Source organism: Panthera uncia, chromosome B4, assembly GCF_023721935.1.
Source record: "Panthera uncia isolate 11264 chromosome B4, Puncia_PCG_1.0, whole genome shotgun sequence".
Lineage (NCBI taxonomy): Eukaryota > Metazoa > Chordata > Mammalia > Carnivora > Felidae > Panthera > Panthera uncia.
In genome coordinates, this window is record NC_064809.1 from 69825432 (window position 1) to 69840396 (window position 14965).

Here is a 14965-nt window from a genome sequence, read left to right on the forward strand (position 1 = left end):
ATTTTATTTTATTTTATTTTATTTTATTTTATTTTATTTTATTTTATTGTTTGCAGTGAGGAACCTAACTGATTCGTGAAGATTCTGATCTAGAGAAAAATTTTCTGCACCAGTGAAGCTAGAGGCTTTCAAAGCTCTGATGGGCTCAGGCTTTATATCCAGGGGTCATGATGTCGTGCTGTGTCTTCCACACCCATTCTTCCACCACAGTGATGTCAGACACAGTAGAAGCAGAATTCTAGTCTCGTTTTGCCCCAAGAATTTTCCTTTAGTGATTTTCTCAAGCTTCACAAATTTCATAATTGAATGTTCACTCAGCTATTAACAAAGCTGCACTTAGCTGCCCACAAATCATCCACTTTAAGTTTTAACTTTTTTTTTTTTTTGGTCTTTTTAATGAAAGAACATTCTTTAAACAGAAATCTCCCGTGAGACAGTTAACTTCACAGTTCCTGAAGGCACTGTGGATCCACTGAGCAACAGATGTGGCCATTCTAGAGAAAAAAAAAAAGGAAAGAAAAGGATGATATAAGCTGTTAAGCCATTAGTAAATACTCACACTTACTGACTGGTACACATAAATCTAACTGGGGTTTACTTATTATTTATGCACTCCTTAAGGTTCAATAGCCCAGTCACTTCTCATGTCTCTATTATTGTAGAACCAATTATTCCCAGTCATTTGTGGCAAATCATAGACTAGCTTTATTTACCTCATGGCATCTTAGATTACATTTGTTCTCTAATTTATTCATTCACAAAATATGTATTGAATATATTGAGCCCTAGGTATATTGATGAATATGCAGACATGGTCACTATCTTCACAGAGCAGGGCTTACAGTTTTTTAGAGGAAGAAAAATAACAAATACCAAGTAAACATAATCAAAAATTGTGAAAACTTCTAGAAAAGAAATAAATTAGGTGGTGTCATGAGATTGACTTAGATTAGGTGGCTAGGGTAGACTTCTCTGTAGAAGTGATATTTAAACCAAGACCTCAAGGCAGTGTGGAAGGGTAGGCCAAAAGCACAGGGAAGCACAGAATAAGTGAAAAGAGTTTTGTTAGTTAAGAAGCTGAAAAAAGGTCTGGGTGAGAATCTTGAGTTAGTGAAGAAAACAGTGTAGAGATAAAGCAGGAAAAATAGCAGGGAAAGGCCAGATATGCATAATTAATTTGTATAATAAAATACCAAAATAATACAGTGCATTACAAAAAATAAAAAATATCTTAGTCTTTTAATTCTTTGTACACTCTTACTTTCTGCAGCCAGCTAACTAATAATGATGATAATGTCAATATTATTATAATCATTAGATGATAATATCCTTCTACTTCTTGAGTGCATACTCTGTGTCAGCCACTTTGCCAGGCACTTTAAATACATTATCTGATTTCAACCTCACACCATTCCCAATGGGTCACTATTAATAGTCACACTTTCTAGATTCAGAAACTGAAGATCAGAAAGCTTAAATATCATGTCCAAAATCACACAGCTAGTGAATCGTATAGCTGGGATTAAAGTTCAGGTTAGTCTGACTCTAAAATCCATCCTCTATTTCGTATTTCCTCTCAGATAAATGACTTTAGATTATTTAAAAATGTATTATACTTTAATATGATAAAATCAAAAGTGTCTGTTTTATAAGATAAAACTTAGAAAATATTTTGATACTTTAAAGTTTGTTGAAGCACACCAAATGAGGAAAAAACTAGTCTATTTCCAAGAACAGTATTATCAGTTTAAGCTAATCCTCTTCTGTTCTTAATTTTTATTGAGCAGAGTTCTTATTCTGACAGAGGAAATCTCAATATCTTTTGGATCTCTAGTGGCATTTTAAAGCTTCGTTAGCCTGCTCATAACCATTGCATGATCTTTTCCAGTCCAGTGACCCAATGAAATGAGGGATATACCAGTTCCTGAGAGTGTTCGTTCCTCAAATCGTATGGCTTTTGAGGGAATTTCTGGAGCTTTCTACCAAGGAGTATGTGAAGCTGGCATTAGAACCCTGTGGGTGGAAAAATCATTCTTATGGTTCCCATGAGTATATTTGAGGAAGGGACTGTATATTTTCCAAAATCTTCCAGGAATATTTTTCTTATTCCATATCAATAGTTTCTGTTATAACAAGATAAATGCTCCACAAATCATATACCACTGGAAGCTCCTCAATTAGGGAAACATAGTTCATACATGAATGAGTAATAAAATATCCCACTGGAGTTCTAGTTGCTTATATATAAAACTAACCTTCAACAGATAACTATAAAGGATCTGGACAAAATATAAAAAATAACAATTTGAAAGCAATAGATAGTGACCAAAAACAGGCAGAGAGTGGAGAGGTTTCAATCTGTGAAAGAAGGGAAATGTATTGTGTGAGATTTATTTTTACTTGGCATTTCCCCTTACGGCACTCTGTGGTCTGTGCAGCTTAGGCTAACAATAACTCAAGCAGAAAGACACAATCTGATAGGCCCCAGACACCAGAGGACAACTTTTAGGGATGCCAGAGGGGTTGTAAATTCAGAGGAAAATATCTAGAAAGGAGGAAGTGAATCACCATATAAACTCTCCTCAACTTCAAAGTCTTTGAATTACAGAAGAGACTAAAGAAATAATCAGTTGCAGCTTGAAGGCTGGAAGATCCAAGGCAGAGATTCCAAATGCTGCTTCCTGTGGGTAGCAGTATTTAAAATTTGTGTCCTCCAAAGTTAGGAAGGATTGGTAAAAAAATTCACGTTTTTCACTGAAAGCCCAAAAAGGCCATGATTGGAAGTAAAACAATGTCTCAAGATTTAAGAGACTTACCCTAGACCTATTGGTAAACCTGGAATAGACCCATGTAACCAATGTCAAATGAAGCTTTCATAAGTGCAAGGTGATTGGCCAGTAATTTGCAACCTGCTAGAACAAACATAGTCTTCAGGGAAAGCTAACAGAACATAAGGTCTATACCATATATCATCCATAATATCTAATAAATCATAACAAGTACTGGATATGTGAAGAAAAATAAGAAAAGGTAACTCTTAATCCAGAGAAAACGCAGTGAATAGAAATAACTAAAAAATAATCCAGATGGAGTAATTAGCAGACAAAGACTGTAAAGTATCCATTTTAAATATGTTTGAGGTAAAAAAAAAAAATAGATGGTAAATCTCAGCAGATAAAGAAAACTATAAATAGAATTGAATGGAAATTTTGGAGTGAAAGTACAATATTTGAAATGAAAAATTCTTTGGACCGGTTTAACAGCAGATTAGACATGGCAGAAGCAATAGTCAGTAAATTTGAAACAAAAAATAAAAATTATCCAATTTTAAAACAAAGAGAAGAAAGACTGATATAAAAATAAAGCTTCGGTGACCTTCAGAAGAATAGTATTGAGCAATATAACGTATGAGTAATCACAGTCCCAGAAAAATAGGAGGGAGGAGAGAAAATATTTGAAGATACTTGAAGAAATCATGGTCAAAATTTTCTGAATTTGATGGAAAAAAACATCAACTTAGATACTCAAAAAGCCCAACAAACACCAAAGAGAATAAAGATATACACAAAAATCATATCTAAGTACATCGTAGTCAAACTTCTAAAAAAGAAAGAATTGTGAAAGGAAACGGGGTGGAAAAGACATACTTTATACATATTTTAGACAAAAATACAAATGACAGTTGAATCCTCACTATGAAAACAATAGAGTATCACCTTTAAAATGCTGGGAACAAATCTGTTCCCTGGGAACAAATGCTATATTTAATAAAAATATCTTTCAAAAATAAAGATATTTAAAGATAAATGTAAGTTGAGGGAATCTGTTACCAATAGATCTCCAATATGAGAAATGCTAAAGGAAATTAAAGCTGAAGGGAAGTGACACCAGATGGAGACTCAAACATGTGAGAAGAAATGAAGAACACTAGAAATGGCAGATATATGGATAAATATGAAATGTGGCATTTCTTTTCCCCTAAATTTCCTTAAAAGATATTTGACTGATTAAAGCAAATATAATAACATGGAATTTTATGGTTTATAGTTTACATAGCTATAAAATATATGATTATTATAGCTCAAAGGCTAAGGGAGATGGAATTCTACTATGCTGAAGTTCTTATGTTTTATGTGACGTAGTATAATAGTAAATCTTATTATGCTGTAATAAGTTAATGGTATATAATGTGATCTCTAAACCAACAACTAAAATAATAATATAAAAACTTATAGTTAAAAATCCAAAAGAAAAATTCAATTTAAATAATGTAAAAATAAAAAGAAGGAAGAAATGGAGGGGTGAGAATGTAAACAATAGGACAAAAATAAAACATATGGCAAAATGGTAGCCCTACATCCACCAATACCAAAAATGACACTAAATGTAAACAGACCGAACACTTCATTTAAAAGACAGAGATTGTCATACTGGATAACAAAATAAGAACTAAGTACACATTAAATGTAAGAAATGCAGTTTAAATATAAAACCATAGATAGGTTGAAAGTAGATGGATCCAAATAAAATGAATACTTGAAAAAATTGACTTCAAGTCTAGAAGCCTTGTTAGAGAAAAGGAGTGCATTACATAATGATAAAATGGTTAATTCATCAGAAGGCATAAAAGAGTACATTCTGTGTTATTCCTTTTATATGAAATTTTTAAAAGGCAAAATAAATCTATTATAATGAAATTAAATGGTGTTTGCTATGGTAAGTAGGTAGTGCCTGGAAGGGGATAAAAAGGTACTCACTAGAGTGTTGGAAATATTCTATATTTTGATTTATAAGACTCATCAAATTATACACATAATAGCTATGCACTTCACTATAATAAATATCACCTTGATAAAAACTAAAATCTAAGGTGATCCACTGAAATTTAGTCTGATTAGGAATAGTAACAACCTACTATTATAATGAATTATAAAAACTAGTTATTTTTACATAGTATACAGTAAATTTCCTTAACACCCTGTTTTTTAAAAAAAAATGTTTATTTACTGGGGCACTTGGGTGGCTCAGTTGGTTAAGTGATCAACTTTGTCTCACAGTCCTGGGTTCAAGTCCCACACTGGGCTCTGTGCTGTCATAACACATAACAACCTGCTTCAGATTCTGTGTCTCCCTCTCTGTCTGCCCCTCCTCCACTCATGCTCTGTCTCTCTCTCAAAAAACAAATAAATATTTAAAAATATTTTTAAAAAATAAAAAATAAAATTATTTATTTATGTATTTTGAGAGAGAGTGCAGGAAGGGCAGAGAAAGATGGAGACACAGAATCCCAAGCAGGCTGCACACCATCAATGCAGAGCTGAAGGCAGGGTTCAATATGATGAACTGTGAGATCATAACCTGAGCCAAAATCAAGAGCTGCACACTCAACCACCTGAGCCATGCAGGTGCCCCTTCTTAACACCCTGTTATTTCCGGTTATATTTATTCTGTATTTTTAAAAGGTTATAAAAAAGTAATTGTCACTATTTTTGTGCTAAACCCAAAATATCAAGATTAGAAGACAGTTGGCTTTTGATTTTCAGTAATATATTCGTATATCACATATGTATAGTATATTTTAATATTATTTATTTCAATATATTTAGTTTTTATTCATTTGTTAATCATTTACTGTATAATTAATATATTAATCTGCTTAAAAATTATATCGATTACAGATATATGTATATAGAGTAATTAACATATACTTAAAAATCCCATTACCATCAATAATTTAGTATATCTTCATAGAATTAATTTTCATACTCGTTTATTTTCAACCTTCTTGCAATTAAACTGTATATTATATATTGTTAGCTTAGTTTTTATTTTAAGCAGTACTTCAATGGCTGAATAATATAATCATATAATTATACATATCACATAATTACAATATAATATGATCTACTGAATCATATAGAGTTACTAGAACTTATTTAACTGTTTTTCTGTTTTTAGACACCTTGGTTTCTTCCTTGATTTTATATGACAAATAATTTTGAGGTGAAAATTGTCATGCACATAGCATCTTCCATATTTTAGATTGCTTCTTTAGGTTATATTCTTAGACCTGGGATTAATAGGACAAAAGATGTTTGAGTTGGGATGGAGAGTAGGCAAAGAGGTGTATGTGTAGCTGTTGACATGTATTTTTCAATGTCACTAAAAATAAGAATTATAATTCCAGTTATGGCTCTGTCAGCATTGGAAATTATTGTGAATTTTTTTTTACTGTAGTATGTGAAAATAATAACTCATTATGTTAGCTTACATTAGAATTTTAATAATTTAAAGGTTGTATAATCTCTTTTTTAATAGCTGCATTTTTTAGTGAATTGTTTATTCATTCTTTGCTTATTTATTTATGGGAAATAAATGCTTTTTCTTGTTAACTTTTACATGTTTTTAATTTAATAAAGAAATCATATGTTCTGGAAGACTATTTTTCCAGTCTCTAGTTGTGACTTCGTAATTTGCTAATTTTATTTGTCTATAGATGCTCTAAATTTCCCTTGAGGTATATTTTATCACTTTTATGTTAGAAAAGGCATCTCCCTTCCAGAATTTTGATTAATATTTTATTACATTTTCTTTTTATTTTTAATATCTAACATATCTTCCATGTAGAATTGATTTTGGCATATGATATTCCAATATATATATAGAATGATCCTTTCTTCCTCTATTGATTTGCAAATCTCTCCTGATCATACATGAAAATCTTCATTTTAATGTTCTCATTTATGGGGCATTTGTTTCCATAGATAGATCTAGTTATCTATTCTAATATTAGTACAGAGGTCCACTTTCAAAACTTTAAGTCTGCTGTTTCTGATAATGATTAGGAAGTTAGGACCTTCATCCTTATAAAACTCTAATTTTCTTCATACCTCAATTATTTCAGTATTACGTCTAGAGTCTCCTCAGGAATTAAAAGTAGCTCCCTGGTTTCTAGTTTCCAAGTGGTCTATTTGGTAATTATTTACTAAAGGAAATTACCCTCTAACTCTTCCTCCCTTCCTATTTATATCTCAACTGGACACATCTCTCTTTATTGTTTGAAGCTCAAAGCTTACTCTGACCCATCAAAAGATTCATGGTCTCTCTTAGATTTAGGAAAAGCAACCTTAGTAATTCATTTTTGACTCAAGACTTTAAATTCTGAATGGAGGAACTTTTTTTTTCTTTTCTTTCTTTCTTTCTTTCTTTCTTCCTTCCTTTCTTCCTCTTTCTTCTTTCTTTCTTTCTTTCTTTCTTTCTTTCTTTCTTTCTTTCTTTCCTAAACAAATTAAAACTGAAGACATCTTTAATAAAAAGGCATCTTTAAAAAATTCCCCTCTCCTAATTCTTCAGTTCTTATCTTCAATGTCATTTACTAAGGAGAGAACTGGTACACATGTTGTACAGTCTTTTAGCACGGTGCACGTCTCCTTCAGAGTATCCATCACAGTTTAGAATGTCATCTTTATCTGTTTCATAACTTGAGTACTATCTATTTACTCTACCACCACCAATAATAGCTAACATTGAATGTTTACTCTGTGTATGAAATGTGTAGGAAACATTTTTTTATGGATCTTTTCAATTCTTATAGTAACCATCCCAAGTAGGTACTAAAATTATCCCTATTAATATTCTCATTTTTCAGGTGAGCAAACTGAACCACAGAGAAATTAATGAACATCCCTTGTAGTCACATTGCTAGTGTGGTTGACCAGGCTTTGAATCCAGGTAGCCTTACTCTAGACGCTGCATTCTTCACCTCTAGACCAGTGCGGTCCAGCAGAACATCCTGTGATGACAGAAACGTTTTTTATAGGTGCTAATATGACAGCCACTAGCCAAATGTAGCTATTGAGCAGTTGAAATGTGGCCACCATGACTGAGAAATTGAAGCTTTAATTTTATTTAATTTTAATTAACTTAAATAGCAACATCTGGCTATGGACAACCATATTGGATGGTACAGCTCTAGACAATAAGGTGCTAAGCAATAATTTCCAGGAACAATTGTGTCTGTTTTGTTTATCATTACAACCCTGGCACCAGAAGAATACCAGCACAATTTGTCTTCATTGACTAAAATATTCAAATAACTCATAGGGTGGGTAGGACAGGGAGATAATAAGTAAAAATGGCATTCTGAAAACCCCAAATTGTGAAAAGCACTCACCTCCAATGCAATATCTGGAGCCTGTTTGGCATACATTTTATTTTTAGAATAACATAAAATACACATAATAAAAATTTGTATTTGGGACAGATTTGGTAAAATAGAGCATATTTTTATAACTCATATTTAATGAGGGAAAACGGGAATAGCATCAAATAGTAACTTCTGAGAATCTGCATTTATTTGTCAAAAAGTGAAACTAATCTAAAATACATTTCCTGAAATACATTCCTATCATGAGCCCCCAAATCCTACTAGTTGTTTATAAGGCAGTAAATGACAAGCTTGTTCATGCTCTTCACTCAGAAAACACTCTCATGTTTTGCTATTACTGAATGCATTTTTCTTATTGGAAGTATCTATGTGAGCCATATTTGGTGTGTTTTTCATCCTATTGCCTGGTATATATTTTTGCTGTCACTTCTCGGAACAATAGTCTTAGTTAGATTAAGAAAGTAAAGGGACTCAACTTTAATTGATAATGAAATGTCAGAAAGTATTTCCCTGTTGGTTATTAATGCTAAAGTTTCTAGATATGCACTGCTAAATGTACTCAGATTAAATGTATATTAAAGCACTGCATATACATTAGTCACTTTCAGTAGTAGCAGTAACTTTCAAATTTGCTAATGCACTTTCAAAAACCGCATTAAATGTTCACTCAAAAAGCTTTGCTTGATTGACAAAAATTACACTGATTGAAAGAGACAAATTTTGGTTTGAAATAGATAATACTATCTCAAAGCTTAAAGCATTTTATATTTCTTTGTCCTGTTACATCAAGCCACTCTGGTAAGAATTTGTGTCAAATGAATCTGAATTAAATTGCTCTACTGAAAAAAATTAATGGAATTGTTCACTTTAAAAAGCAGTGTAGTTATAGTTATCTGACTATGCTACGTTGGAAAAAATCTGAATCTTTGCTTTCTTACGTTGTCGTTAAGCCTTCAGATTATTTACTTAGTTTTAGTGTTGATTCAAAAATTATGACTATGAAATACAGTGACCACTAAATCAAATATTTGTAGGAACAATAATCAAGTAGAATGCTTTCAACTCTGCTAGTACGTATGAACTCTGTATACTGTCTACATTATCTGTATTTTTGCTCTCATTGAAGTAAAAGGCACATGCTCTATTTTCCGATGAGAATAAGAAGAAAAATCTTTATAATGATTTTTCTCCAACTGTAGGAATAAAATATAGTAAACAACAGATCTTAAATTTTTTAACCCAATGCAACTGACCACAACAAACCAAGAAATATGCCCATTTTTTCCATATTGATTTTCACTTTGGAAAATGTAATATATTTACTTTGTCGATATAGCTCACAGACCTCATAAAAGGACCAGATAAAAATCAATAAAATAATATTGTCTTCCATCACGAAAGAAGAAACGTGAAGTTTGTGTTGTAGATTTTTTTTTTTTTTTAAGATGTGTACAGTTAGATACCTTAGGGCAATTTGAGTAGGTTCTTTTTGTTCTGGTGACATAAATAACTGATCATTCTGGTTTTTTGATCACGCACCTCCTTCTCCCTGAATGTCCTTTGAGGATGCACAGGGTGGTTAGCCTGGGCACTAATAAAGCTGAGTGGCCCTCCTCGCACCTCTGTTTGAACAATAAATTGGAAAAATAAAATGCTTCCCATTGGCCAGGTTGAGCACAGTAATATCGAGGAGCCCTGGGTTACAGCTGGCCAAAAGTTCCCTACTTGCATTTAATTTTTTTTTTAACGTTTGTTCATTTTTGAGACAGAGAGAGACAGAGCATGAACGGGGGAAGGTCAGAGAACGAGGGAGACACAGAATCTGAAACAGGCTCCAGGCTCTGAGCTGTCAGCACAGAGCCTGACGTGGGGATCGAACTCACAGACCGAGAGATCATGACCTGAGCCGAAGTCGGACGCCCAACCGACTGAGCCACCCAGGTGCCCCTCCCTACTTGCATTCAATAGGCTTTACCTTGCACTGGCAGAGAGTACACTCGGTGCCATGTTTGATCCAAGAGGACCCAGTGAAGCGAACCACATTCATCTCATCCAGGCAAGTTTTGGTGATGTCATTACGAATGGTGTCGGCCTGGCAAGGGTCAGTGACACAACGCCGGCAGCACTCATTCTCTGGGAGGACACTGAATTCACACTCCACCTCTGGGCAAGGCAGAGGCCAACAGTCAACTTCCCCTTGCTGTAAAGAAAGCAGATGTGCAAGAGCAAAGGGAGAGGAAGGGAGGACATGGAGGGAGGCAGGGAGAGAGGGAGCATAGCGTTTACTAAATACTCCATTCATCTGATGGATATTTACACTCACACCTTCACAGCCCTGAATCTGGCAGGGAATCGACAAAAGCCCTATCACAGTGCTGAGGTCTTACTGCAACTGGACTTTAAGAGTGCTCAAGGATTAAACAAGAACAACAATGAACAAAAGCAACAGCCCTTTCTCATAAAACAAGCTCCTATCTTTTCCCTGACAAAGAATTATTATTTACTATGGAAGAGGGTTTGCGTATTAGGTGATTTTTTTCATTTAAAAAAATTTCCCCTCTACCTTCTCATTCATTCCCTTCTGCATAAAGAAAGTTTTGTCCATTTACAAGAAAATAAACTGAAATATGAAGGGAATTTGTCAGGTTTTCTTTGTTCATTTTTATGTTTCTCAGTTTAGGGACTTTGGAGAAAACAACAACAACAACAACCAGGAACTGATTTCAGTCTTCTTTATTCCACATGGGAAAATTGTGTGAATTTGATCTTTTTAAAATGTAGTTCTCACCTGTTTCCTATTTTCTTCATAATTCTGAATCTCATGGTCTTGGAGATGAAAGCAGCCTTCAGGCACAGAAAACTGACCTTGCTCTTTCAATTGATTTTTGGGTTGAAAGTATAAAAAAGAAGCAACAAAAAAAAGCATTGCCTTCAAAATACCCTCACACAAATAGAAAGGAAACTAGCCATGACTTTAAAAGTAGCATCTGTGAAACTTTCTTCTATAAAGATACATAGACCAATTTTCCTTTTCATTTACACTACCAGAAAGAAACAAAAATTTGGTCAAATGAAAAAATACTGGTGTTTTCTTGATCAAGTCTTCATTTTCTTTTTTACCTATTGCTTCCAATAAAGCTTTTATAAACATAGGCATTCAATTCTAATATTCTAATAAATATTTATTGCAAATCCATATCATGTATAAAACAGGGTGGCCACCAGAATAGCAGTGATGGTAAAAATATTTAGAAGGGGGAAAAAAAAGTATGTGCTTGTGTTTTTGGTTCTGTTTTTTGTTTTTTTGTTTTTTGTTTGTTTTTAATTCTGAGCATGACTGATAGAAATGGATTAATAAAAGTTCTGTTTGGACAGAACAATGATATTTTTCATGAATGCTGCTAGACCGAGGCTGAATGGGATTGCAGATGCTAGGAGAGTAGTTTCTTCTTCCAGGCTCTGGTCATGGCACAACACATGTAGTCTAGGATGTGCCTTCACAGGTCCTGACTGCATGCCTCCCATCTTGTCATCCTAAACAGGTTCACTTTTTCTAACTGCCAGCACTATGGCCAGGTCCTGATTATCGGCGGATGCAGGAGGGCAAGCTTGTTTCCCTAGTTAGATTCTGGGCCCGAACTTTTCCTCTCCTTCCTGTAGCTAAACTCACCAGGCAGCGGCACTGTTGGCAATTCTGGACCCAGGTGTCACCACTGTTGTATAAGGTTTCCCCATTTTGATGGAGGCACTGGCTGCTAAGCCTTGGGTCACATTCAGGGCAGCAAAAAAGATCAACCGTGGGATTCTCACAGTCACAGACCATCCGTCGACACATTACAAATCCATTCTGTATGAGAAGGAAAAAATGAAAGCAGTTCCCCAAAGCCTCCATTTCTCAATATACTAACATCAGTGTAATAGATTTAAAGTTACATTTTGTAGTTATCACACAGAAATTACCCAAGCTGGAGAACTTCCAATTTCGTGGCCAGAAATTTTCCAGAAACGACCAGCATGAAATAACCACTACACAGTCCTTATATCTATATAAACATGGGTATGCATACATAAATATACATGTACTTGTTGATTAGTATAGTGATTAGAATATTACCTCAATTTGTTTTGCGTCAGGGCATATGTATTTGTATTTAGTAGTCAACAAGCTTTACCTATTGTTAAGTTTATGGGACATATTAGGCCTTAAGTTTTGGTACACACTCTTATCAATGTCTTCCATAATAATTGAGCCCTCGGCACATAAAGTTATTTACCTAACTGTAATATAAATCTCTATTATCAACAGGGTAACAAAGTAGAACATTCCTCTAAAATTGAAACATAATCCAAATAGATAGTTCTCACTTATAGGCCATAGTATGTCCATTTTGGCTTCATCCATGCATTCATTCAAATATGATATTGTTACTACAGAAGTACTTGCATAGTTAGCAACAAAATTTTACGAACATGTGAATAAACAAACACATTGTGGCATTTCCATATAATGGAATACTATTCAGCAATAAAAAGAAATGGGTTACTGATATATGCAATGAACATAAATGGATGTCAAAAAACATAATACTGAGAGAAAGGAGCCAAAAAAAGAGTAGTACTACTTACTAGATAGGGCTCTAGAATAAAGAAATCTAACCTACAGTGACCAAAATCAGTGTTTCCTTTGGGCTGAGAGTATGGGACTAACTATGAAAGGACAGAGATAACATTTGAGTGGATGGAAATGTCCTTTTCTACTAAATGTGATAGTGGTTAAGTAGATGTATGCATTTGTTGAAATTCATCAAGCTGTATGCTTAAAATATATGCAAACTACATCCTAATAAAAATGATTACAATTTTTTTTATTTATACCAACCTGACATGAACAGACAGAGCAACGGTCATTTTCCAACACCCAAATCTGACCATTGTGTTTGATTTTTCCATCATGGATGCAGTCCCCTGTGCAGTTCTTTCCATGAGGACATCGACAATCGTATCCACCATCCAAGTTAAAGCAAATGGTATCATTGGCACAGCTATGCCTCCCAGTCCCACACTCATCGATATCTACAGCCAAGAAAAGGCAGCAGGCAATGTGCTTAGAATATGGGTTTGAATCAGACAAGTTGTCTCCGAAGTGAAGCATTCAACTGTAAATTAATTTTCAGCTTACAGGCATGCATTTCCTATTAAATGCTGACTAAAGCAATGTTAATGATCTAGGGATTTCACAGGAAAACATCATCATGCTTGATTTCAAACAGCAGATAACCCTGGTTAGATTCTCAGCTTTTATATCTCTGTAAATACCATCAGGCTTTATGAAACACTTATATTTTTTGAAAGTAAGACTAGATCTCAATTCATCAAACAAAAATCATTGGCAGTTGAAATTCTAAAAGTGCCTGTGAATTTTCATTGGGAAAAATCATCCTCAATGTTAAAATGGTGTTTACCCAAAATCCTTTCTTAGCGGGAGATAAAATGTCATGGGACTTCTGAGGCATTTTATTCAGCTTTAAGCCCTATTCTCACAGCCCTGTCACCCACAGGTAAGCTCCCAGTGTTCTGCCCAGGCGTTTTCATGCTGTCCTCACACCCTGCCCCCCACCCACAGAGGGCAAGTGACCATCAGCAATCACCATCTCTCTCACAAATAATCTACCACTTCTTAACTTTTCCATTTCAGATGATTGTTTTGTCTCCTGCCTGACTCAAGAGGCAACGAGCCATTCTTCACCTGACCTCACCTATTCCATGGCAATCACAGCCTAAAGCATTTCCATACAGATGAAAAGCAAACATATCTTGACCCCACAGATCAGGTCCATAAGAAGAGATGTGATTCATTTTATTTATCCCCATAATTTAAAGGTCACAAGCCAAAATACATTTCAGGGATATTGTAGGAGTGGCAGTAAGCAGTTATTTCCTACTTCATCTGTTTCCTCTGAGTAAAGGTCAAGAAAGAAAGAATTAAATCACACCAGAAAAGTGGGTTAGAAAGAAGATGGAATGGATGGCTTTTAACTGGGGGAACTGCACACTGCTTTTCTTAGAAAATTTTAAAGATAGACTTTAGTAGATATCTCTCTTAAATGGTTTGCTTTCGACATTATTAAAGACATGGACAAGTCAAGATTATATTTTAGCCATATTTAAATTCTTAAATATTAAGTTATGTTATATATGCATTCCCAAAAATAAGCTATATATTTCTATTTGCCTTGATTTTTATTAATTTCCATATAAACAAAATCAATGAACTGAGACAATGGCTGAAAAGATTGTTATAACTATAGTGAACACATTATTATAGCTTGATTTATCAAGGATAACAATGTTTATAATTACAGAGTGTGATTAAAAGCAGAACTATTATCCAGAACGAGGATATATTTCACATTTTTAAAAAAGCACATTGGTGTGTGTGTGTGTGTGTGTGTACAATTATTATATATAAATATATAATTTTTTCAGATCAGAGAAATTTGACTGATGCTATTTAGAGAAAGAAGAGCAAAAAGTGAAATTTTATACAATTTTATAAAATAGTTCTATATTTGGTCTGTTCAGAATAAGTTATATTTGATGACTTACTCATTGTCTCCTATTAAATATTCTTATAATGAGGAATCATAGTAAGCAGGAAAAGCATTAACCATAGTTATTTGGTCTCTTTGACCACAAACTCTGCAAATACTTCTTACTATATAACCCTTTAAATATCCGCTATATGAATATCATTCCATTAATGGCAATGATTAGATTTTTAACAATCATTTCATTTTG

General features: G+C 33.9%; 1 protein-coding gene across 1 annotated transcript in view; it reads right to left on the bottom strand.

Moving 5' to 3' along the window:
• NELL2 (neural EGFL like 2) overlaps positions 1-14965 on the bottom strand; it is a 341519-nt gene continuing 326554 nt past the window's right edge. Inside the window, exons 18-21 of the mRNA XM_049625335.1 lie at positions 13047-13240; positions 11838-12014; positions 10143-10367; positions 1-494 (exon numbers count right to left, since the gene is read on the bottom strand). Of these exons, the coding sequence (XP_049481292.1) occupies positions 444-494; positions 10143-10367; positions 11838-12014; positions 13047-13240 (647 nt within the window). The 3' untranslated portion in view covers positions 1-443. The remainder of the gene's footprint in view (positions 495-10142; positions 10368-11837; positions 12015-13046; positions 13241-14965) is intronic.